Raw genomic sequence first — 25704 nt, forward strand, 5'->3', positions numbered from 1 at the left:
CCCTTTTATTAATTGTTTATCACGAGCGCCTAATCCGGCCTAGCATACAATAAACAACCAATCCCCACGACTAACCCTAATCGTGCTAATGAAGGATGTTAAGCCTTCGGTGTTTGAAAGATGTGAAGCTCTCAATGGTGAAGGATGTTAAGCCGTCGTGGTGTAGGATGTTAAGCCTACGTTACATAAGATGTTAAGCTTACAAAAATTTCAATTTCAACAATACAATCGATTCTTAAACAATACAATTCAATTGTCTAGAAGAGGATTGTAAAACAATGAATTTTTTTAAAGATAAACTTTTGACACGAAAAGTACTTAGTTTAAAGACTCGACTTTAGAAAATAAGTTTAAAAAAATAAACCTTAAGAACAACGCAAGAATGCAGCGGAAATGTTTTTTTTTTTTTTTGCAAAGATCGCTTTAATCAAGATAAAAGTCGCTTTTGTTGTGTATATTTTCTAGATTTAGAATTGTGTATTTATATGGAGGCACAAACCGAGTAAACACCATAGATCTTTCGAACTAGGGTTTCTCGTGCCCATACCTTGCCACACACACTTCAAATCTAGATCTTTCATAAAATAAAAGAAGATAATCATTTCCAAAATATATTGGCCAAAAATAAGTTTAGAAAAAATAGAAATAAATTTGATATTTTATGAAAGAATAACCGAAAAGGATTTTGTAATCATCTTAAATATTTCGGTTAAGAACCATGTGGAAAGTAAAATGATTTCCAAGATTTGAAAGATATAAAGGCCATGTTCTTTTGGACTGAAACGAATTTGATCTGAACTGAACTGAACTTATAGGATCTGAACTGAACTTATAGGATCTGAACTGAACTGAACTTATAGGATCTGAACTGAACTGAACTTATTGGATCTGAACTGAACTTATAGGATCTGAACTGAACTGAACTTATAGGATCTAAACTGAACTGAACTTATAGGATCTGAACTGAACTTATATCATTGTTCTTGTTCTTGTTGTTATTTTTATTTTTATTAATTTCTTTTAATTTTTTTTATAAACCGCAACTTTTATTATTATTATTATTATTATTATTATTATTATTATTATTATTATTATTATTATTATTATTATTATTATTATTATTATTATTACTATTATTATTAAACAAAAATTTTACAAGAAATTAGTGGGCAATCAAGAGAGAACACTGATAAAAAAATATAGTCTAAAGCACGAGCTAGGTAAGATAATAACATTTTTCCGCTTTATATACATTGGTTTGTTCATACATTATACTACTGTTTCATTACGATAAAAAATAATGAGAAGAGTGATAATTTTGTTTTAAAAATAATAATGTATATATGTATCGAATAATTAATAATGTTAAATATTTTTGCGTCAGTTTTTTAAAAATGATACTCTGTATATAAGTTTTCTAAACTGAATTTATAGGATGTGAACTTATAGGATCGAAATTTGAACTTATAGGATCTCGAATCGAATCGAACTTAAAGAATCTGAATCGAATCAACTTATAGGATCTCGAATCAACTTATAGGATCTCGAACCGAATCAACGGAACTTATAGGATCTGAACTGAACTTATAGGATCTGAACTGAACTTATAGGATCTGAACTGAACTTATAGGATCTGATCTGAATTGAACTGAACTTATAGGATCTGAAGTGAACTTAAGTTAAGTGACTTTAAGTCCAAAAGAACAGGGCCAAAATATCTATAAAAGATAAGAATTTTACGTTTAGATAGAAATCAAATCTTAGTTTATCTTATTGTTGAAAGATTGTACAATATCTTGTAAACAAGATATAATAAAATCTTTCTTCAAAAGATATACAATCTTAAATTTCAATCCAACTTAAAATTCCATAAAGTAAAACAAGATATTATAGTTTTGAAATAGATAATCAAAACAAAACAAAAAGAGTTTTATAGAATAAGTAAAACTCGAACTACTGCAGATGTGAAGATACGGTCTCCTAAACTAAGGATACCCTTCCCTCAGCTTCTGGCAGAGTTCAATACTACTTGAGGTAACCATCCCCTCAACCGAGGATACCGTTCCCTTAAGCATAGTTTTAGATTGTGCATAGTTCTAAGATTCTCTTTTACAAAATATGTCTTTAACCTATTTCTTGGACTTCGTGATGATTTCATAGTATTTCATAGTATAGTAGTAGTAGTAGTAGTAGTAGTAGTAGTAGTAGTAGTAGTAGTAGTAGTAGTAGTAGTAGTAGTAGTAGTAGTAGTAGTAGTAATTTTTTTATTGATGGCATGACAAGCCCCTACATCCGGAGGATTTGTTGCTTTACTCCTGGGAGAGAGGTCGTGATGTGTGTGTCAATCTGACTGGGTCGTTTCCTTTGATTCAGTCCGGGATGCCTGATTTCATGCCAGACGCGTGGTGGTGGAGGTTGCTCAGCGCAAGTGTGCCAAGTATCGGGATTTGTGTACGGCGATTGGTTATGGGTTCTTACCTTTCTCCTTCTCTTCGTTTGGGGATCTGAAGACGGATGTCATTGCCTTGCTCAAGTGAATTCGGAAATTCTGTGTGTCTCGGGGCTCGCGCAGCTCATATAGTATCTCGGTTGCCCACTAATTTTTTGTAAATATTTTTGAGCTTAAAAAAATTGCGTTTCTATAATAATAATAAGAGAAAATTGTTGATTACAGCCTTTTAAAAATACCTTTTTGAAAAATACAGAATATTTTTTGAAAATTTCGCTTAATAAGTCACTTCCGAAAGAATTTTACTACAAAAAATAAACTCCAGGAAAATATTGACGCCATTTCAAAATTTGTTCACTTAAACAAACTTCTTATGACGAATTTGCCCCAATCTTTTTACCTTTACTTTCTTAATTGTCATCACACTATAACCTCATCCACTTACCACCTCTAACACCACTCTTACAACTTGTCCACCACCATATCTCGTACCTATCGCAATAACCACCACCACCACAACCCGCCACTTAGCCACCACTTCCATCACCATCACTACTCGCCCAAATTCACCACAACAACTGCCACCCATCTACCTCATTCACCTCCATCATCATTACCTCTTGCCCCGATCACAACCACCGCCGTTCCAATATTCCATCACCACCATCGTTTACACCTTGTTCACTCGGAACCCTCTTCTTACTCTTAACACCCTAACAACTCATCCAAAAAATCTTTACTTGACGAGATACTACCACCAAACAACAAAACAAACCCTAGATCTATGAAATTCATGTGAGGAGGATGGCGTTTCAGGGTTTAGGGTGGTACTTCATAAGTTTGAAGTTTGGGTATTTGTTAGGGGAGCATTGATTGAGACTAATTAGTTGGTCGCCGTCGGAAATGTAGAGCAAGTGGTGGAGGCAATTTTGACATTGAGCTGATGCTGGTGGTTTTAAAAGGCATTAAGTGGTGGCTTACAATGGTTGTGAGTAGTCTTGCTTTCGATGCTTTCAGAATTAGTTGAGAGTTGTGATGGTGGCGATGGCGTCAGGTGGTTAGAGATGCGAAAATGGTGGAGCTGAGTGGGGTCATGGATGTGGTGATCGTTTTAAGAGGGGATGTAATAAGAGAAGGAAAAAATAATATGTAAGGTTGAAGTGGTATAAGAGAGAGGTCTATCCGTCAGTTTTTAAAAAATTTCACCGGAATCCTCATTCTAAAGCAATTTTCAATGATAATTGATTAATTGAGTGTAATTTAATATATATATATATATATATATATATATATATATATATATATATATATATATAAGGATGTAAGTTTTAAAAAGGTGTTTTCATAAAGTTGTAATCAACAATTTCCTCTAATAATAATAATAATAATAATAATAATAATAATAATAATAATAATAATAATAATAATAATAATAATAATAATAATAATAATAATAATAATAATAATAATAATAATAATAATAATAATTTCCCGCCTCAATCATTTGTTACCTATTCATTTTGGCACAAAGACCAATGAAATGGGGGAAAAAAAATAATGATAAACTAAAAGGTTTTCTCACGTGTCCAATTGCACACATTATATTTCCACTTGCCCACTTGTTTAAAACCTTACTAAAAATAAAAGTAGATAACAATTGAGTGATACATCCAAAACTAAAATAGATAGTACTCCTTCCGTCTCATCAATAATTTACAATTGTATTATACACGATTTTTTTTAACACAAACGATTATTAAGATAAGAAGAGAGAAATGAGTTTACAATTTTTTATTTTATTTTTTTTGGTTGAGAGAAACGGAATACATCCAACTAAAAGTTTGAAAACGAAAGCAACAAACTACACTAAAACAACGCAACCTAAAGACAAAAAAAAAAAAAACTAAAACGGAAACATGGGTACGAAGCGAGGCCAGGCTACCCCTCCCATATCCTGTTGAATTAGCTGAAATAACCTAGTCGGCATATTCGTATGATCAACACGACATAATTGAAGAGGTGGCGTTACTCCAATATTTGCCATCAGGTCGGCACACCCACATAGGTTAGTTTATTTACTAAAAAATAAAGTGTAAACTATTGATTAAAATACCCAAAACAAAAAAAATGTAAACTATTAACGGGGAATGGAATAGAGGGGGTAACAATTAAGGGGGACGGAGCGATAATATGGAAAACCTACGAACCGCTAAAAGCAAATGCAATGGGAGTTCTTATTCTTGAGTTTGTCAATAAGAACTTCAAAATAAAGTTTTTCCCATTGTGGATGACATTGGGTTTGTCAAAATAAAAACTTGATTCTGATTTAAGAACCAAGTTCTTTGTTAATTTCCAAAAAATTAAAAAAGTTGATGGAGATAAGTTAATTAATAGTGGGTCCTAATTAAGAACTAAGAAAAAGTTCTTCCATTGTGGTGTAAAGTTCTTAAACTTGGTAATTAGTAAAAATGAAAGAACTTTATTTGAACACAAATTCTCATTATAGACGGACACTATCCGTCTATACGTATAGACGGATACCATTTGCCCTCACAAAATACCCATTTGCCATAAAGTGGAAAGCACATGGGGGTGCCCCACCTTGTCCCCCTACCCATTTTATTAGAGGTCATTACCCGTCTGTTTGCCCCACCCGTCTATACCAAGACCTATTGTTATTTGAAATTCTTCCATTGTACTTGCTCCTTTTTCTACTTCTTTTTCCAAGTGCAGGATAACTCTATGGGGTGGTAGGGTTTTTTCTACCAATTGGAGCCCTCCCTTCACCACCCCCATGGGGATGGTCTATAGGGTTCATAAGGACTCCTCTTACTACGGGACGTTTACCTAGCCAACGCTTAGATCCGGCTCTACCCAAACTTTTCTGGTTCATTCCAACATTCCCCACTTTTCCAACTGTTGCTGAGCAGTTTTTGGATATCAAACGAACCTCCCCAAAAGGTAATTTTGATGTCGCTGATTTCTCCTCTTTTGCAATCAGCTTCACTACAGCACCCGCTGCTTTAGCTAATTGTCCACCCTTAAGATATCCATTTTTTTTCCTCAACCCAGCTGTCATTTGTTATAAGCGGAAAATGATGCGATTTTTTGTATTAGCCTATTAGTAGGAAAACTCCTCCTGTGAGTGTTTTCAGGCATTCAGTGTCGGTCCCAAGCCCGGATAAAGGAGGAGGTTTGCGGTAGGTCTGTGGCAGCCAGCATAAAAACTTAGTCACATTTTATGGATATGAATCGGAATTTGAACTTCATTGGGCGTCTCCTCAGAAGCGACGCGCTGCAATACTTAGACCCGGGTGTAGTGAAAAGTATGTGAGGGTTGCAAGGTCGCCGCCCGGAAGCGACGCGCCATCTTTACACCTGGGGGTGGTGTCAAATAGGCAAGGGTGCGCTACATCTTCTAGACCCGGGTGTAGTGAAAAATATGTAAGGGTTGTTAATTGTTAGGTCGTCGCCCGAAAGCGGCGCGCCACCTCAAATTATGGGTGTGGTGTCAAATATGTTTGGATCTAGGAAGCATGGTCAAGAGCAGGTAAAGAAATCAGGGCATGACTTTAAGAAGGGTAGTAGGTTACGTTTTGGTACTTGGAATGTTGGCTCTTTGACAGGGAGATTAGCTGAGGTAAGGGAGGTTACGAAAAGGAGGAGAGTGCATATAATGTGTCTACAAGAGACAAAGTGGGTCGGAGATAAAGCAAGGGTGATAGCGTCTTGGGATTATAAGCTTTGGTACATGGGTAAAGACAAAAGTCGTAATGGAGTGGGTATTGTCATTGATAAATATTACATCGATGATGTGGTAGAAGTATCGAGAAAGAGTGATAGGATTATGAGCATTAAGCTTGTAGTCGGGGAGGAGGTGCTGACTGTTATAAGTGCTTACACACCTTAAGTAGGATTGGATGCTTCTTTTCGACGAGCCTTCTGGGAAGATCTGGAAGAGGTTGTAGAACGAGTCCCTATTGGAGAGAAATTGATCATTGGTGGTGACCTCAATGGGCATGTGGGTACTAGTCGAGTTGGCTTCGAGAGCATTCATGGAGGTTTTGGGTTCGGTGAGATAAATGAAGCAGGAAGTGACATATCAGATTTTGCCTTGGCATATGACTTGGATATAATGAACACTTGGTTCAAGAAAAGGCATTCTCATTTGGTGACTTATAGGAGTGGAGGAAATGCTAGTCAAATTGACTTCTATTTGGTAAGGAATGTGTGGAGGAAAGATTACACCGATTGCAAGGTCATACCCGAGGAAAGTGCCGCAACACAACATAGACTAGTGGTGCTTGATTTTCGGGGTAAGAGATACTTGAGGAAGAGAAAGATAATCGGTGAGGCACGAATCAAGTGGTGGAAGCTACAAGGGGAAAACCAACAAGCGTTTTTGGATAAGGTTGGAAGTAGCGATATTTGGTCGGATTGCAATGCAAGGAGAAAGATATTGATGCAACATGGGATAAATTGGAGTATGTGGTAAAGGATTTGGTGAGGGAGGTGTTAGGGGAATCTAAAGGGAATAGACCATAAAGTAAGGACACGTCTTGGTGGAACAATGAGGTGAAACAAGCGATAAAGACAAAACGTGAATGCTATAAGGTTTTGGGGAAATACATGAGTGTTGAGAACATTGAAAAGTACAAGGAGACTAGGCGAGCCGCTAAAAAGGCAGTACGGGATGCAAGGGCAAAAGTTAACCAAGAAGTGTATGTCAGGTTAGACACGAGAGAAGGAGAGAAAGATATCTATAAACTGGCTCGCATAAGAGACCGAAAGACGAAGGATATTGGGAGAGTTAGGTTTGTGAAAGATATGGACGACAAGGTTCTGGTTCAGGATAACGACATAAAAGCTAGATGGAGTTCTTACTTTGATACTTTATTCAATGGATATCAGTAGCAAGGTTTTGGGGATGTAGAAGTAACACCAAGCATGGTTAATCGGGAATTTGTGCGCAGAATACAAAAAAGTGAAGTTAGAAAGGCGTTAAGGAAGATGGGGTCAAAGAAAGCAGAGAGACCGGATGGTATACCCATAGAAGTTTGGAGGTGCTTCAGGGAGAAAGGAATCGAATGGGTAACCATGCTCTTCAACAAGATTTGGAGGAGCAACAAGATGCCATCAGCTTGGAGGAGAAGCACTCTTGTCTCTTTGTACAAGAACAAAGGTGATGTTCAAGAGTGTTCCAATTATCGGGGAATTAAACTTATGAGTCATACGATGAAGTTATGGGAGCGGATAATCGAGCAAAGGCTTAGGGGATGTGTAGACATCTCGAATAACCAATTTGGATTTATACCCGGGAGATCGACTATGGATGCCATTTTTATCATGAGACAGTTGATGGAACACCATTAGGGTACGCAGAAAGACTTGCATATGGTCTTTATTGACTTGGAAAAGGAATATGATAGGGTACCAAGAGAAGTACTTTGGTGGGCTTTAGCAAGAAAGGGTGTGTCTCGAAAATATATTGACCTTATAAAGGACATGTATGAGGGGGCTAGTGCAAATGTTCGCACTAATGTTGGGAGAACGGAAGAATTTCCCATTACCATCGGGGTGCATCAAGGTTCCGCACTTAGTCCTTTTCTCTTTGCTATAGTTATGGATGAGTTGACAAGGGATATTCAGGACGACATCCCTTGGTGTATGATGTTTGCTGATGATATTGTGTTGATTGATGAAACGAAAAAGGGGGTCGAGAGAAAGTTGGAATTGTGGTGGCATACTTTAGAGCCTCGTGGGTTTAGGCTGAGCAGGAGTAAGACTGAGTATTTGAGGTGTCAGTTCACTCAAGTGGCGGGGTCGAGATCGACAGAGGCGGGGAGTATTATTTTCAATGGGAATGTTGTTGAGGGGTCAGATTTCTTCAGATATCTAGGATCTATTATTCAAAAAGATGGGGAGTTAGACGGAGATGTGGCTCAGGGAATTAAAGCGGGATGGTTGAAATGGAAGAGTGCTTCAGGATTTTTATGCTATAAAGATATGCCCCAAAGATTAAAGAGAAAATTTTATCGCACAACAATTAGGCCTGCCTTACTTTATGGTTCCGAGTGTTGGGCCGTGAAACATTGTCACATTCAATAGATGAGTGTGGCGGAGATGCGGATGTTGAGGTGGATGTGCGAAAATACAAGAAAATATCAGTTAAGGAATGAAGTGATTCGGGAAAAGGTCAAAGTGGCGCCAATAGAGGACAAGATGATGGAAAATCGACTAAGATGGTTTGGCCATGTGAGAAGGAGACCTATGGACGCACCAGTTAGGAGGCTGGAGACTTGAAGAACAGAAAAGGTTCCTAGAGGTAGAGGGTGACCGAGACAGACATGGTTGAGAGTGATAGAGCACGATATGAGATTTGTGGGGCTTGAGGAGAGTATGGTGACAGAGAGGGCACAATGGAGGGAAAGGATATATGTAGATTTTTAGTATTTGACGTTTTTTACATATTTAGTGTTTTTATTTAATTTTAAAAAAATTATTTGTTCTTCTCTCCTTTATTACACTTTTTTTACAAACCACTTTCTTATATATTTTACTTGGTTTACTTTTAAGGCATTTCAGATCCTTAATTCTATTTCGGTTTTTCAAAATCGTTTGAATCTTTTCTCTCTATTTAAATTTTATGTTTTTATAAAAGAAATCTGGAATTCTATTTTCAAAACTTGTAAGTTTACCTTGACTTTGTATTACATTTTCGCTCTCCCTTTTGTTTTTTATGTTTCCCTCTTATATTCGCATATTGAGGGTTGCATTCACCTATGGACAGTTCTAAAGGATGATTCATGTCAGCCGACTCCAAATCATTTTGGGATTAAAGGTCTGTTGTTGTTGTTGTTGATGATGATGTAGCCTATTAGTAGGAAGTAACCTACTTGACCGTTAAGTTTATGCATTTGCCCTGAGACTTTGATGAGCCAGAGTCCACACAAGCGCCTTTGGAATTTGGAAAAAGAAGACATTCTTTACTTCCAAAGGAATGACTTTGAATATGAAAACAAATGTACACCCCCCCCCCCCCCCCCCAACCCCCCCAATGTATCTACGAAACGGTAGAACAGTAATTATAGCGGAGTTCCTTGTACGTTACGATCACAAAAATAATCATTTTATAATAAATATTGACTATTTTAGATTAACAAATAACCACTTTTAAAAATAATCGACTATTTTCCCTTCAAAAAAAAAATCGACTATTTTAGATTAACAAATAACCACTTTTAAAAATAATCACTTTATAAGAGTAAACGTTCATTTTTTATGTGGTCATAATGTCGTATCATAAGCGGTCTTATTGTATAATTTAGGATAATTGATAACTTATACCTGATATAATTCCACTTTTAAAATTTTATACCTAAGATATTCGATGGTGATGGTAGATGACAGTGGTGGTGTTAGATGATGGTGGTAATGGGCGGTAATGATATGTTGGTGTTGGGGCGTTCAAGGTTGAAACAATGTTGGGTAATATTGTCTAGGGTAATTTTGGCAAACAATAATATATTTTATGATTAAAAAATGAATTTAGTCGGAATCCGGTAATTTTTTTTGCCGGAAGTTAGACCTGGCAAACAGATCGGGTCGTGTCGGGTTCGTGTTCGTGTCACATGTAACCGGGTCACAATCCCTCCAACCCAAACCCGACCCAATTAAATCTCGTGTCGTGTTCGTGTCGACTCACTTACATAAATAGGTGATAAGGCCTCAACCCTAACCCGTTAATTTCGTGTCGGGTTCGTGTCGTGTTTTCGTGTCACGTCCATATTTTGAAATTTTAAGTATATTTACGTGATGGAGGATCAAGAAAAATTAGGATTAATTTAGTAAACAGGTCATTCGTGTTTAGAGAGGTCAACCCTAACCCAACCCAATTAAATATCGTGTCGTGTTCGTGTCGACCCACTTACATAAATGGGTAATTAAGTCTCAACCCAAACCCGTTAATTTCGTGTCGGGTTCGTGTCGTGTTTTCGTGTCGTGTCATTATTTGCCACCTATACCGGAAGTGCAACTTGGTATTATGTTTGGAAGAAATTAGGATGTTCGGTATAAGTTTTGAAAAATTTTTATCTTAGGTATAAAATTTGAAAAATAGAATTATATCGGGTATAAGTTATCAATTTACCCTATAATTTATGGGGGTAGAAATGTGTATTAGGTCATTAGGTTTCTTTGTTTCTCCTAATTTATGCCGTTTTATAAAGAGCAAGTTAACCAAACCAATAGGGTAAACCTTCTATTTCTTCTGTCTCGGTCATTCTTTTACCTATTCCTTTTTTTAGCTGTTGATTCATTTATTTTCTTTTCTATATTGAGAATACTAGTTTGAATGCCCGTGCGTTGCAACGGGGTGTTTAACTTATTTATAATGCAAAAAAAAAACGTTATAAGGGTTTAATGTTTACATTCTATGTCTAATGATTTTTTTACATATTATTAAAATATCCCTTTCAAAAAAAATAAAAGATTAATATAGACGTGGGATAACTCTTATTTATAATCATATAATCATCACACCTTTTATACTAATATTTCGATGTGGGATAATTCTACTATTTATAAGTAATATATTCACCAAACTTGGATTATTTTTCTGATGTGGGACAATTCTACTATTTATACGTAGTATATATTCATCAAACCTGCATTGTTTTTCAATGTGGGACAAATAACATACTCAGAATTACACTATCTTTTTTGCACTTAGTTCGACATACAACCAGATCCCGAATACCGAATACGGACAATTGCTACTCATTATATCTAATAGTTATATTTAAATTTAATAATATGATCAAGTACTCTCCATTAATATTTGCACAGTGTTTTTCTTCAAAAAAATTTTATCATAATTAAGATACAGAAATTTTCCGTCACAAATACTACTATACCTCCAGTTGTATAATAAGCATTGTACAACCACTATACATTGTTCGAGCATATGTGTAACTTTCCTGAGCTTTTTTAAAGTTTATTTGTTTTATGTTTAAGTGTGTGAGTTCAAAAACTTTACAGTGCAGCTCGAATTCTTTAAAACAAAATTCGAAAACTTTAGTGCAAAGCTCAATTTCTACATCATACAACTGGTGGTATAATCTATTAATTGATTTTCCGTGGTACTCCTTAATTTTGTCAGATTTTCCATGTTACCCCTACTTTTAAGAATCTCCCTATGGTACCATTGAGGTTCCATTTTTTTGCCCATGGTACCCCCTAATGTAAAGGTTGTTAAATGGACGTTAAGTTTGATGGCGTGGCAATAAAATAACAATTAAAAAGTAATACCCCCTTTATTGTTTTATTGGTATGGATATCTCTCTCTTTTAAATGAAAATTTAATTAACTATATCATTATAATATTGGAAATTTCTCATGGTAACCTTAAACTCTGATAGATTATACATGGTGCCCCTAATTTTAAGTTGCTACAAATGGTACCCCTATGTTCAGCTTTTTCTTTCCCAGAATACATTTGACAACTTCCGTCATAACGCCATTACTCCTATGACTTGTGACGCCTTTTTCTTTAGTAATCTATTACACAAACACTTCATCATCTAATTCTTAAACACATATTTTATTTAATAAACTAACATTTAATACCTAAATAACAAAACACAAATAGCATGGCATGCTCAATTACTCATCTAATTACTCATAGGGGTAACGACGTTATGAAAAAAGTAAACACAAGGGTATTATATGTAGAAATTTAAAATTAGGGGTATTATGTGTAATGTACCAAAATTCGAGGGTACCATGAAAAATTTCCGTTATAATATTGACCATTTTATCGCTCTTTCTCCCTCATAAAAAAATGTTACAACTTTAAAAATTTAACATTTAATTCAAGATTATGTTTAAAGTCTCTTATATAATAAGTATACTTTAAGAGATTCAATATATTTGGGGTGATACCTAAGTTCCAAGGATAAATCATATTTATAATCATGGGATCATCACACCTTATGATAATCTTCTGAGGTGGGACAATTCAACTGTTTATACATAGTATATATTTATCCCACCTACATTATTTTTCAATGTGAGACGAATAACATATTTAAAAGTACACCATATTTTTTGAACCTAATTCGACATCCAACCCGATTTAATAATAAGCAAATACTATATTATCTATTAATATTCATACGTTTGTTTTCTATTTTTTTTTATCATAATTAAAATATGTGCAAATGATATGAACCTATACTCTAATGATAGAATTTTTTTTAACACAATTCTAATTATATTATTTAAACGTAGTATATTTACCACACCTACATTATTTTTCAATCTGGGACATATAAAATCTATAGGTATAAAATATAATGATAGAGCTCTCGAAGACAATACTAAGGAGACTCAAAAAAATTTGGGTTGATGCCTAAGTTCCAAGGATGCCTCCTATTTATAATCATAGAATCACCCACCTTATGCTATATTTCGATGTGGGAAAATTCTATTTTTTATATGTAGGTAGTATATTTGTCACACCTATATTATTTTTCAATATGGGACATATAACATACTATGAAATACACCATCTTTATTATGTGCAAATTATATGAAATCTATATATACTCTAATGATAACATTTCTTACCATGAATCTAATAATATTATTTTCATAATTTTTTTACCGATAATATTTTGCCAAATGAAATGTAAAAGTTTTTATATAAAAATTAGAAATATCACTTGAATATAAAATAAGAAATACAGAGTATATATTATAATAACTAAAAGATTTTCTAAAGATTAACTTAGGTTAGAAATCATTGTTGTAAAGACAGTAATACAAACTCTTTTAAGAACTCTTTCTGACAATACTTAAGAGAATCGAAAGATTTTGGGTTATGATTTCTATTTATAATCATAATATCATCTTGCCTTATGGTAATCTTGCGATGTGGGACAATTCTAATATTTATACATAGTATATTTACCACACTTACATTAGTTTTCAATATAGAACAAATAACATACTAAGTACACCATTGTTTTCGCAGTTACTTTGACATCAAACCGATTAATAATAAGAAAATACAATACAATCTACACTCTAATGATAGCATTTTTTTTGTCACAATCTAATTATATAATTTTCATACGATACTTTTTTGTCAAATGAAATATAAAGTTTTTATATCAAAATTATAAACATCACTTTAATATAATATAGAAAATGTATATATATATATATATATATATATATATATATGGGTCAGTTCTATAATTTATGCATAATATATTTACCAGACCTACATTATTTTTCAATGTGGGACATATAACATACTAAAAAGTACATATTTTTTATATAAAAAAATTTTGGGTTAATACCTAAGTTTCAAGGATGCTTCCTATTTATATTTATAGAATCACCCTACCATATACTACTCTTTCGATGTGAGATACATAATTTAATTATTTAGACGTAATATGTTCATCATGCCTACATTATTTTTCAATGTGAAAGATATAACATACCAAGAAGTACATGTCTTTTCTTAAAAAAAAAAAAGCACTATTGTATACATATTATTTTTCTTTGAAGGTAAAACCACTTAGTCTTGATCATTAGATAGGGATCTCTACATCGTACATATAACGACTTATTAACGCTCTATTACTGCATTCAGAAGACAACCATTTGTACTGTGTCAGGAGACTACCATTAGTAAAACCTTTAGTTTTGTATTTTTTGATTTTCTTGTTAATGTTCTTAACTCTTTCCCGGGTAGTTCTAACGATTTCCATTTTATTTTTTATATCATATCATAGATAATGAAAATCTTAAGAGCTCTTTAAAACAATATTTATGAGACTCAAAAAATTTTGGGTGGATACATAAGTTCCAAATATGCCTCCTATTTATAATCATAGGATCACATCACCTTATACTAATCTTTCGATGTGGGACAATTCTACTATTTATATGTAGTATATTCACCACACCTACGTTATTTTCCAATGTGGGACAAAACATACTAAAAATTACACAATTTTACATACTAAGAAGTTTTAATATGTGCAAATAATATGAAATCTATACTCTAATGATAGCATTTTTTACCACAAAGCTAATTATATTATTTTAATAATTTTTTTAACGATACTTTTTTGCCAAGTGAAATGTAAAAGTTTGATATAAAAATTGGAAATATCACTTGAATATAATTTAGGAAATATATATATTATAATAATTAAAAGATTTTTTTTAAGAAAAGATATATATATATATATATATATATATATATATATATATATGGATAGATTTTTTATTAATGTGTGCTCTTAGGGTATACATTAAAAAAATCGAAAATAATAACCAAATAAGGTTGTGTTGCCATTTAACTTGGAATATAAATGGGCCTAGAGTAAACATAAAACATGTTAGGTTGCCCTCTAGATTCATAGGAAGTGGAACTTTTTAGAAATTGAAGAAATAGAGACTTCTTTGGCTGCCCAATTCTTTCTGATTTTAATTGTAGAAATACGGATTTAATTCAGGTAATGTTTGGAAATACGGAATTAATTTCATTTTCATGATTTTAATTGTAGAAATTGAAATCTTTGAATTCAATTTCAAATCCAATTCCAAAATTGTGTTTGGGAAACCCGTGGAATTGGAATTGGAATTGAATTTGGGCGAGACAGATATGGGTCGAGACCATTGGATGTTTTATATTTGAAAAAATTAAATATTGTCTCGAAAAATATTTGCGATTGGAAAAAATATCATAAATAAAAATATTGTGACGAAATTTGCGTCACAAAATAAAATGTAAGAAGTCATGGAATTGAAATGACTAGTATATGGTAGCTATTTGAGAACCCCAAATTTTAACTAGCTTGGAATTGATAAGGAATTGAGCAATTCCAATTCCAAATTCTAGGAGTTCCCAAACACTTGAAATGTCTCAATTACGGAATTCAATTCCAATTCAAGGTTCTGTTCAACTCATTTCTTCACAAAATTAACTCTTAGGCCATGTTCTTTTTGGTTGATAGGAGCTGAACTGAACTAAATAGAGCTAAGCTGAACTGAAATGAGCTAAAATTAAAGCCAGAAAGAAGAGGACCTTACTTCGCATTAAGTTCATCCTAACTCCTTTTAGTTCAGTTCAACTCATCTCAACTCCATTCAATTCAGTTCAGCTCGTTTCAGCCAAAAAGAACAAAGCCTAAGACCGAGGTCCATCAGGCCATAACTCTATGCCTCATGATTTATCTACAACAGTGATTGTAAACATTGGACTTGCAAGAAAGAGCTGAAAACAAATTAATTTACAAAATTGATTGCTGCAATAAATTTTTAGCAATGTGCTGAATCTGCTGATTACATGTATACTTTCTTGGGTCACACCTCAAATGATTTCAGCGTTTTATACTAAGAATAAATTACAAAAAAGACATGGTACAAAGAATGCACATGAGTTACAACTAGACAACCCCCATCCTCCATCTTACATGATCTATGAAAATCTAAATCCGGCCGAGAACTGAAGGGGGAAAATGTTCCAAAAAATTGTTCCAATGTTTGGAAATATAAAATTAACAAGGGAAAAGAGTTGATGAGGTTCACAAACTTGAGTATAGCATAAACAAAGTGAATGTTATTGTGTAAAGTATCAGGGAAAAGAGAAAGACCCACCAAGGTCAGAAGAATTCTGACCACCGGACGGGGGCTTGATGGCAACCCAAAGGAGGGAGATGGTGATGGCAATAAGACCGGCCCATACGAAGACAATTGTGGGCGTCCTTCCTCTTCTACCCATAAGCCCTTTAGCAAAGGGATATAAATGAGCCAACACCCAAAAGCTAAAGAACACCCCTCCAAGAAGTTTGCTCCATTGTGGGATAGTGCTGTATATAGTCCTGCTAAACCCAACTGCGATAGCAATCAAGTTAACCATGATGATCACAAGAGGCGGAATCATCAAAGAAGTCCACTTGATTACGTAAAGGTCAGCAAACTCGTCCTCGTTTTCATCACCGGCTGATTTTGAGGTCAAAGTGAAGGAGATTTCGATACCGGCGACGACCTTTAGTAAACCCTGAAGTACGGCAGCAAGATGGGCACTTGTGCCTCCAATGAGCCAAAATTGTTCATTCCTCCACCATTCTTCTAGGGCAATGCCTGACCATTTGATCTCAAGAAGTGCAAGTAAGACTAGAGCCACAGATATGATTAGGAGGTAAAGCAAGAAGGTTATGTTTAGGGTTGCCACAATGAACTGCCCTGAAAAGAGGGAGAGTGCAGGGAGGAAGCAATAAGCAATGAGGAAAATCGAGGTGAACGGATAGATGCCGACATTCAGATAGGCGATTCTCTGAAGAAGCTTAAGCTTGTGGCTAGCAAGAAAGGCATTGTTTTTGGAGAAGAAGATCTCAACAGATCCCGTGGCCCACCGAAGGACTTGGTGGAGCCTATCAGTGAGATTTATTGGTGCCGTCCCCCTAAAGGCGTCTCTCTTGGTCACACAGTAGATTGATCGCCAGCCTCTGTTGTGCATGCGGTACCCCGTAACCACATCTTCAGTAACCGAACCGTAAATCCAACCAATTCGACCACCCCACTCAGTTTTATCCTCATACCAGCATGAAATGACACTTATAGCCTCAGCCACAGTTGATGCGTCTAGTAGGTCCCTAGGGATGGTTAGAGCGCCTGGAGGTCTGCCATTCCTGATGGACGGGTGATCGGCGAGTGGCCGGCCTTGGAACTCGGCCACAGGAATCGAATCGACAAGGAAGTTGGAGTTACCAAACTTTTTGGGGAGAGTAGAGAGGTCTATGCCTTCATCATCAGAGTCTCCCATTCTAAGTGCATGGTTCTCTTCTGATGAAGCAGAAGTAGCGCGCTTCTTCTTGCGTTTACCAAAACAGCAGTCACAGAAACCGGGATGATCTCTGGACCGTGGTGGGTCAAACCCATAAAGGGCAACCCTACGGAAAAGACAACCAGTCCCCACATAGACGGGCCCCTGTATACCGTCAAGAGCACGCATATTGATGTCAAAGAAGACAGTGTTGTGATTAGCATACCGATCGGAGGGGTCAATGCCTTCGAATCTTTGAGGGAACTGGACATAACAAATGCGGTCCCCACCTCGGTCCATCATAAAGCACATCCCTTCTCTGATGGCTTTCGAGTTGTAGATGTAATGGTCACAATCGACATTGAGGATGAAAGGCCCATTGGACATGATTGCTGATGCTCGAACCAGTGCATTCATAGCACCGGCTTTCTTGTTGTGGTCGTAACCAGGGCGCTTCTCACGAGAAACATAAACCAGCAAAGGTAGGCGAATATCGACTTCACTGAAGTCAAGAGGGCTATCGTCAGCTGGTGTTCCTTGAAGAGGTTCATCGCTTGGAGGTTTCAACATAACCTGAAGATAGCAAAGCATGTCTACATTAGTTATCCATTCCAGGCAAAAGTTATTTGATGAGTCTAACACTCTAAAGCGAAAAAAGTTGTATAAAATTAGTTTATATCACCCCACTGGTAATGAATTTGTACCATCAACAACATATTCACATATTTATATCTTATATTAATAAAATAAGAGCAACTTAAGAAAAAATTAATGATAGATGTAAGGTCTTGAAAGTCAGTACCATCAGTAGCCCTATTACTTGTACGAGCCAGTAAGATATACGGAGTAATTAGAGGAGTAGAATCGTCATATGAGGGTAGGGGGTGAGTTTTACGGGTTTTTCTGTCGGTTTTAACTTGGAAAGCTCGCCCTTACATCTTAAATCATCAGCTCATCCTACGTTAGGAAGATTTAGCCAATACTTGAGCAAAAAACATAGAATGGTCTCATGTTAATGTAATGTATTCTTCTTTATACAGAGAAATGAGGACACAGTACAGTAGTACACACTAAAGACGAATGAGAAGCATAGGACAACTACTTTCTAAACCAAATGCAGAACTTGTAAACCATTTATTTTATGAAATATAGAAAGGAAGAGCACAAAGTTATTACCTGAATAATTCCAGCATGATCACCCTTGGTATGATCAGGTCCTGGGTTCAACCAAGTACCTGGCCAGTGGGTCCCATCAGCCATCCAAGTAGCTTTTTGAACCTTAATAGGCTCCAATAACTCATCTCCAGCCTGCTCTCTCTGCATCTTCAAAGCCTTAATCTCTTCCCGAGCGTTATAAGCATCAGAGCGTCGTCGGATCGCATCAGGAAGACCATTAGTCCGAACCTTGAACTCATCATACTCCCGCTTAATCCTACGACGATCTTTGACAAAGTCTTGTTTGACTTTGCCCTTGTAAGGATCCCTTTTCAAACTGAAGTAGGACTCAGGATTCCTTGGCTCAATGTTATGTTTCCGACAAAATGGGACCCACATATTTGCAAAACTAGCAGCTTCAGCCATGGCTTCAAAGGTTAGCAGGGCTCCTCCGTCGTCAGAGACATAACAAGCGAGCTTCTCGACAGGGTAATCAGCTGCTAGAATAGATAGGATAGTATTTGCAGTCACAAGAGGGGGTTCTTTTTCGGGATCGGCCGTAGAGACAAAAAAGTCAACTCCAGGAAGGTCAGATTTTCCTGTGGGATTGTTGGGACCAGGCAACTCAAACTTTTCTTTGAGAACAGTAAGGTCAGTGACGCGATTAACAGGGTTAAGTTTAGGGAGCTGATCCAGGATCCAAGAGAATGAGAACCAAAGCTCACAGACCACAGACATACCCCACAACCATGGAGCATCAGGGTTATTATGCTTTATCCTCCATGCAAGAAAAAATGCCAGGACAACCAGTCTGATAACCACAAGAAGCCTGCGATGGTTTCCAAAATTACAGAAATGTTAATGTCATAGATTGATGGACTTCACAATAATAATAATAGTTTTTAATAATTTGGGAAAAGAAATCTCAAGGGTTTAAGATCCCGGTTTTGTTGGTCACAATATTCATTCAATTTATCGTCTTCCTCGGGAAAGCACCGCTATCCCAAGTGTCTTAAATGCTCCCATGGAAGGGGGATCAGAAAGCACTGTATTTGGTTGGTTGAAATATTTCATTTAGAAATCAGATTAAGTCATGACTCATGAGTACCAATTATAGGTTGATTATCAATGAAAATACAACCAAAGCTAGAGTGAAGTTCAACTCCAAAAATAAGGTTGTTAGTATGGCTTCTACATGTTCAATTACTTATCCCAGTACATAGACTGGAACTCAAGTTTCGTCCAAATGCCATAAACATATATTGTCAAGGCTAACAGTTATAAACATCTATCTAATTCTATTTCATGAGGTGCTAGCGGAAAACTCTGTACACACACCACGTGTCTAAATGATTAGGAAATAAATGCAATTAAAAAGTAAAGGGAGCGACAAGGAAATTTTATGATAGCGATTGGGATTCGATTTACGGCCTGAGTAACATCTCCCAATGACTTCACCTGTTGACACCAAAATCACATGGTAACAAAGAGTACTCCACAACACTAGATAAGTTTTTCGTTAGAATGAGCTGGTTACTTGAGCATACGGTTTCTTAATTACGATATTACAATAGAAACAAAGTTAAATTCAAAATTTTACAGTCAAAGCATAACTTCAGAATAAAAATCAACCAAAATCGCAATTTAAGAAAAGAAACTAAGCTTACCTGTAAGGGCTGATAACAGCAGCCGGAATCCTCAATTTGCGAGTAAGTGGCCTCCAAGGCTTGCTGAGCAACTCAGATGGTCCACGACCCTCATCACCACCACCACCACCACCACCATCATCACCGTTTCCAAATCCTCCATCCTTTGGCCAAATAGCATTTCCATAACCATAAGTTCCCTTAGTCTCAAACAACCACCTATTATGGTCAAACTCTCCCCCGGCACCCTGGTTCCTCAAATACCCCGATTTGGTAGACTTCATCAAAGACATTCTCCTTTCTTGCTTTGATGATGGCAACGGTAAATGCCTTCCAGCATTATTATTATTATTATTATTGTCAACGGCCTTCTCATCCAAGTCCGTCTCCTTATAAGACTCTTTACACCCGGGGCACATTGCATCTCCCCCTTTGACGGCATCAATGTAACAATCCCGACAAATCTTAAAGTCACATTCACAAGGGAGAATATCATCACCCCTTCCATCACTCATCACCTTACCATCACACCCAGGAACTTGGCAAGATGACCCTTTTGCCCCCGCCATTTGAGGATGGTTCACCTCAGACTCCGTGACTTTATCCATCAAATGAGCCCGGGTAGCACTATTGAAACCCCCAGTAAAGAGGGAATTCGACACATATTGCTCCTCAACCCTCTGAGAAATCGTAGGGTCCATGGGCTGGTTATCGGGGGTAGGAGGAATATGAACTGTATAGTTCATAAATTCCACACTGCCAATCTCACTATCGAGATCGTCTCTCGACAGATTATCTCTAGAATAGTTTACATAGCGGCCAGACGGAGTCCGCCTTGCAAACGTAACCTGCGGTGGACGCATTGGTCTCCCTGGAGGAATATCAGATGCATCAGACAAACTGGATCTACTTGAATTAAACATTATGCAAAACTATACTAAAAATCCTTTCCTAAAGATCAAAAACTCAGCACTACAACAAGGTTGACTCCATTCTCATACATATAACCTCAACAAAATACACTAATCCCTCCAAAAATCCATCATTTTCTTCTATAACATACAATTCTAATCTACCTCTATACTATCTTAACAAAAAAATCCAAACTTTGAAATTAAAAGGGGATGATTATGAAAGCAAAAAGGCAAGAATATGTTATACAAAATATGAAAAAAGTAAGATTTATGGACACCCTTTTGATTAATCATCAACCCCAAATAATAGATAAACACATATAAGACATGTTACCCATAACTAATAATCACAAAAGATGCCATAAGTTATGGCACAAACGTGCAAAGCTCAAAATTAACAAAAGAGTAGAATTTGCATTACCTCTTCCTTAGTTGATCTCCACTACTCTTCTACTTCTTTGACCAAAATAATACCCTTTACATAAATGTCTTAACAATATAATTATAGCTGCTAATCAAGTATCAGAAATTCTAGAATATGACGGTTTTACACCGTAAGACGATCAAGTATTATTCACTACTTTGAACACTTCAAATAATTACCCAATAAATAAATAAATTAAATGAAAGAAAGAAAGAATTAAGGACAAGACCAAGTCTAGTTAGTCTAAATCACAGCCATGTAATGATGTAATAATAATTATATAATTATAATTATAATAATTAAATCGTGAGAAAGAGTAGAATCCCACTTGCGTAGCAGATCCTAAATATCTCAAAAAAATTGTGATTATTATAAAGTTTGAAAGATGCCAGCTTTATACTATGAATCTAAGAGGAATGATGTTGATTGATGTCTTAGTTTGTTTGTTTTTTATTTATTGATGCAAATTAATGGAAGAGAAATGGGTATTTATGGAGATGGAAAGCACAAAGAAATGAAGGAGAAAGCAGGAATGACAAATGAAAACGAGTTAAAAGCTTAGGTGGGAAAAAGGGTTGACAACTAAAAAAAAAAAAAAAAAAAAAAAAAAAAAAAAAAGGTAAGAATGAAATGTCGGAAACATGAAATTTGTTTTTAATGGTTTTTTGGGTCAAATATCGAACAACTCCCTCGGTTTAACAGTCTAACGCGGATTAGAATTTACAACTTGGGTCTTCAACTACCCTTCAAACTGTAGTTCCTTCCTACTCCATGTTTTTTGTTTAAGTTAAACTTTAGGGACATACACATATGTAAAGCTTTGGCCTTTGAGTTTCGATACACTTTTTTACGGGTTTTATTAGTATTTTAGTAGACCCATATAACTTTAGGGACATACACATATGTAAAGCTTTGGCCTTTGAGTTTCGATACAATTTTTTACGGGTTTTAGTAGTATTTTAGTAGACCAATATAATGCCATGTGAAAGGGCGGTGGTATCGAAACTTAGTAACCTCCAAGGGTTCCGACACAATTTCATTTCCGTGTGTAATTATGTACAAATCACGCATATTATGAACCACCATTTTTATCAAGGTGGAAACATCTGGCTTAATAACGTATAATCATATGAAATTAAAAGTATATATTCTTGCATAGTTGCATATTACATTTATGTCTGCATATCTAGTTATCTAGTTATATTTATAAAAGAGGCTTTTTTCGAGCGATTCTAAGCTGTCCACATTATCAAAAATCAATTTAGGAAAGTTTCATAAATAATAATTTTTGATGTAAAGAATAAAGTGGAAAATCTTTTAATTATTATAATATAGTATATAGTATATATTTCCTAATTTATATTCAAGTCATGTTTCTATTTTTTACATGAAAACTTTTCGATTTCATTTGACAAAAAAACATTATTTAAAAAATTATGAAAATAATATAATTAGATTCGTGGTAAAAAAAAATGCTATTATTAGAGTATAAATTTCATATAATTTGCACATGTTAAAAATTGTGTATTTCATAGTATGTTATATGTCCCACATTGAAAAATAATGTTGGTGAGGTAAATATACTACGGGCTTGCTTGGGATGGGAGTAATTATTAAGGGAGTAATGAGAGCTAAAATATGAAGAAATGGGAGGAGATTAGTGCTTTGTGGTGGTTGTGGAGGGTGGAAAGGGGAGGTGAGGGAGAAATTATTACCTCTATATGGATGTAATAATTATTTGGAGGGGGAGGTGTGTAACCATTACTCCCCTAATAGAGCGACTATTGCACTATATTTCCCCATTTCTATCTATTTCTAACTTCAACTCCCATCCCTTCCCTCCATTTTTTAGTTCATTTTAGCTCTATTACTCCCTTAATAATTACGCACATCCCAAGCAAGCCCTACGTATAAATAATAAAATTGTCCCACATCGAAAGATTAGTATAAAGTGGGGTGATCCCATAATTATAAATAGGATGCATCCTTGGAGCCTAGGTATCAACTCAAAATCTTTTGAGTCTCTTAAGTACTGTCTTAGAGAGCTCTTAAAAGTTTGTATCATTATCTACAAAATATGATATATATTTTCTATATTATATTTAAGTGAAGTTTATAATTTTATATAAAAACTTATACCATTTCACAAAAAAGCATCGTAAATAGAAAAAAACGTACGAATATTAATAGATAGTATAATATTTGCTTATTATTAAATCGTGTTGGATGTTAAAGTAGGTTCGAAAAATATGGTTTATTTCTAAGTATATATTATTTGTTCCACATTGAAAAATAATGGAGGTGTTATGAATATACTACGTACAAATAGTTGAATTGACCCACATCAGAAAATTATCATAAGGTGGGTGATGTCGTGATTATAAATAAGATTCATCCTTGAAACTTACTTATTAACCCAAAATATTTTGAGTCTTTCAACTATTGTGTTTGAGAGTTTTTATATATTTTAAGTCTCTCAAGTATTGTCTTAGATAACTCTTATAAGAATTTGTACTAACGGCATGCCTCAGTTACAACAATCACATACAAAAATTAATCACGTAAATAATTATAAAGGCGATTACATATTAGTGATATATAACATGATTATTTTAAGACAATCGATAGTATAAATGACTTCGTTTATGTCAAAATCACAACTTAAAATAAATGTTGCTAAATATACGTAAATTGGTTATTAATTTTTCATAAATAATGATAATCTCTTCACTAAAATAGAAAATTTATAAAATATAATAAAATCAGGTGTTATATAAAAAGATCGTGAATACACAAACAAATCAATAATTAGTTTTTTACTTTGATAAATAGTAGAACTAAATCTTTGTAACTTTCAAATATAGGTAATTATTATGCCTCATAATATTTGAATAAGACTAAAACATAACGTTATTTTTAACCATTTATCGAAATCGCAGCAGAAAAAAAAGCATTTTACATTTATTTATACATTTTATTGATTCCTCAATTTCATATTAAAATTCGTGTTAGGAAAAAATGTAATTTAAACAATTAGATTAGTGAAAATACTTATTCTATATTCCCAAAGATCAATAATTGCATAAGCTAGGTAGGTGATCCTATAATATAGTTATAAAAAAATATGAAAAAAATATGATTAAATTCAGGGTAAAAAATATTATCATTAAAGTATAGGTTCGTATTATTTGCACATATTACAGATGATATACTTCTTAGTATGTTATATATCCTGAATTGAACGTATAAATAATAGAATTGTTCACATAGAAAGATTACCATAAAGTGGGTGATCCTATGATTATAAATATAATGCATCCTTGAAACCTAGGTATCAACCCAAAATATTTTGAGTCTCTCAAGTATTGTCTTAGAGAGCTCTTACAATATGGTATAAAAAATAATGTGGAGAATGTTTTAATTATTATAATACACATTTCCTATATTATATTTAAGTGATGCTTATAATTTTTATATAAACACTTATACATTTCATTTGACAAAAAAATATTGTAAAAACAAAAATTATGAAAATTATGTAATTAGATTCGCGATAAAAAAATGCTACCATTAGAGTATATGATTCTTATTATTTGCACATATTTTAATTATAATAAAAAAATAGAAAAAAAAACGTACGAACATAGTATAGTACTAAGTAGGAAAAAGATGATGTATTTTTTGGTATGTTATTTGTCCTACATTTAAAAATAATATAGATATAGTTAATATATAAAGTATAAATAGTCGAATTGGGGTGATCATATATGCCTATGATTATAAATATGAGTCATCTTTGAACTTACGTGTCAGTAACCTAAAAATTTTTGAGTCTCTCAAGTAATGTCTTGGAGGTCTCTTATTAGAGTTTCTGTTATTATCTCTACAATAGCGAAATTTATTTATTATTTTTTTTTCTCGCATAAATAATAAACTGTAGGTGTGTATGTATTTATCTTCTATTTTCATTGAAAGAAATATTGTAATCATATGTAAACAAATAATTATATGTAAAAATTAAAGCCTTATAATATTTTTTTCATTATAATTAAGTTAATTAACCCGTGCATCGCACGGGCTTTCAACCTAGTTTTAGTATTAATTTCAAGATAAAGGAACTTGCATATTTTTACGAAATCATTGAATGTAGTTTTCTGAATTCAAGAATATTTTGTAGTTTCTGATTCAAACTTTTTTTTTATTCTTGTATAAGATCATTTTACTATGAAAATAATTTCGTTACTCATTATGAGAGTAATTACATAATG

The 25704-nt window shown here is 34.5% G+C and overlaps 2 protein-coding genes across 3 annotated transcripts; one reads left to right on the forward strand and one right to left on the reverse strand.

The window, feature by feature from the left end:
* Positions 1 to 5948: 5948 nt before the first annotated feature.
* Positions 5949 to 6359, forward strand: LOC141588505 (uncharacterized). The gene has a single exon (XM_074409945.1). It carries the CDS (start codon positions 5949 to 5951, stop codon positions 6357 to 6359), a length of 411 nt encoding a protein of 136 aa, XP_074266046.1.
* A 9398-nt stretch (positions 6360 to 15757) lies between these two features.
* LOC141587120 (cellulose synthase-like protein D3) lies at positions 15758 to 21964 on the reverse strand. Of its 2 annotated transcripts, XM_074408550.1 has the most exons (4): positions 21434 to 21964; positions 20120 to 20969; positions 18474 to 19281; positions 15758 to 17870 (listed from the first exon to the last, which is right to left on the reverse strand). In XM_074408550.1, exons 2-4 carry the CDS (start codon positions 20959 to 20961, stop codon positions 16107 to 16109), a joined length of 3414 nt encoding a protein of 1137 aa, XP_074264651.1. In that variant the 5' UTR covers positions 20962 to 20969; positions 21434 to 21964; the 3' UTR covers positions 15758 to 16106. The 2 variants fall into 2 exon arrangements, with proteins under 2 accessions (XP_074264651.1, XP_074264650.1); XM_074408549.1 differs by lacking the exon at positions 21434 to 21964 and having other exon boundaries at positions 20120 to 21116.
* Between the last annotated feature and the right edge of the window lie 3740 nt (positions 21965 to 25704).

The sequence above is a fragment of the Silene latifolia genome, chromosome 6, assembly GCF_048544455.1.
Source record: "Silene latifolia isolate original U9 population chromosome 6, ASM4854445v1, whole genome shotgun sequence".
NCBI classification, from domain to species: Eukaryota; Viridiplantae; Streptophyta; class Magnoliopsida; order Caryophyllales; family Caryophyllaceae; genus Silene; species Silene latifolia.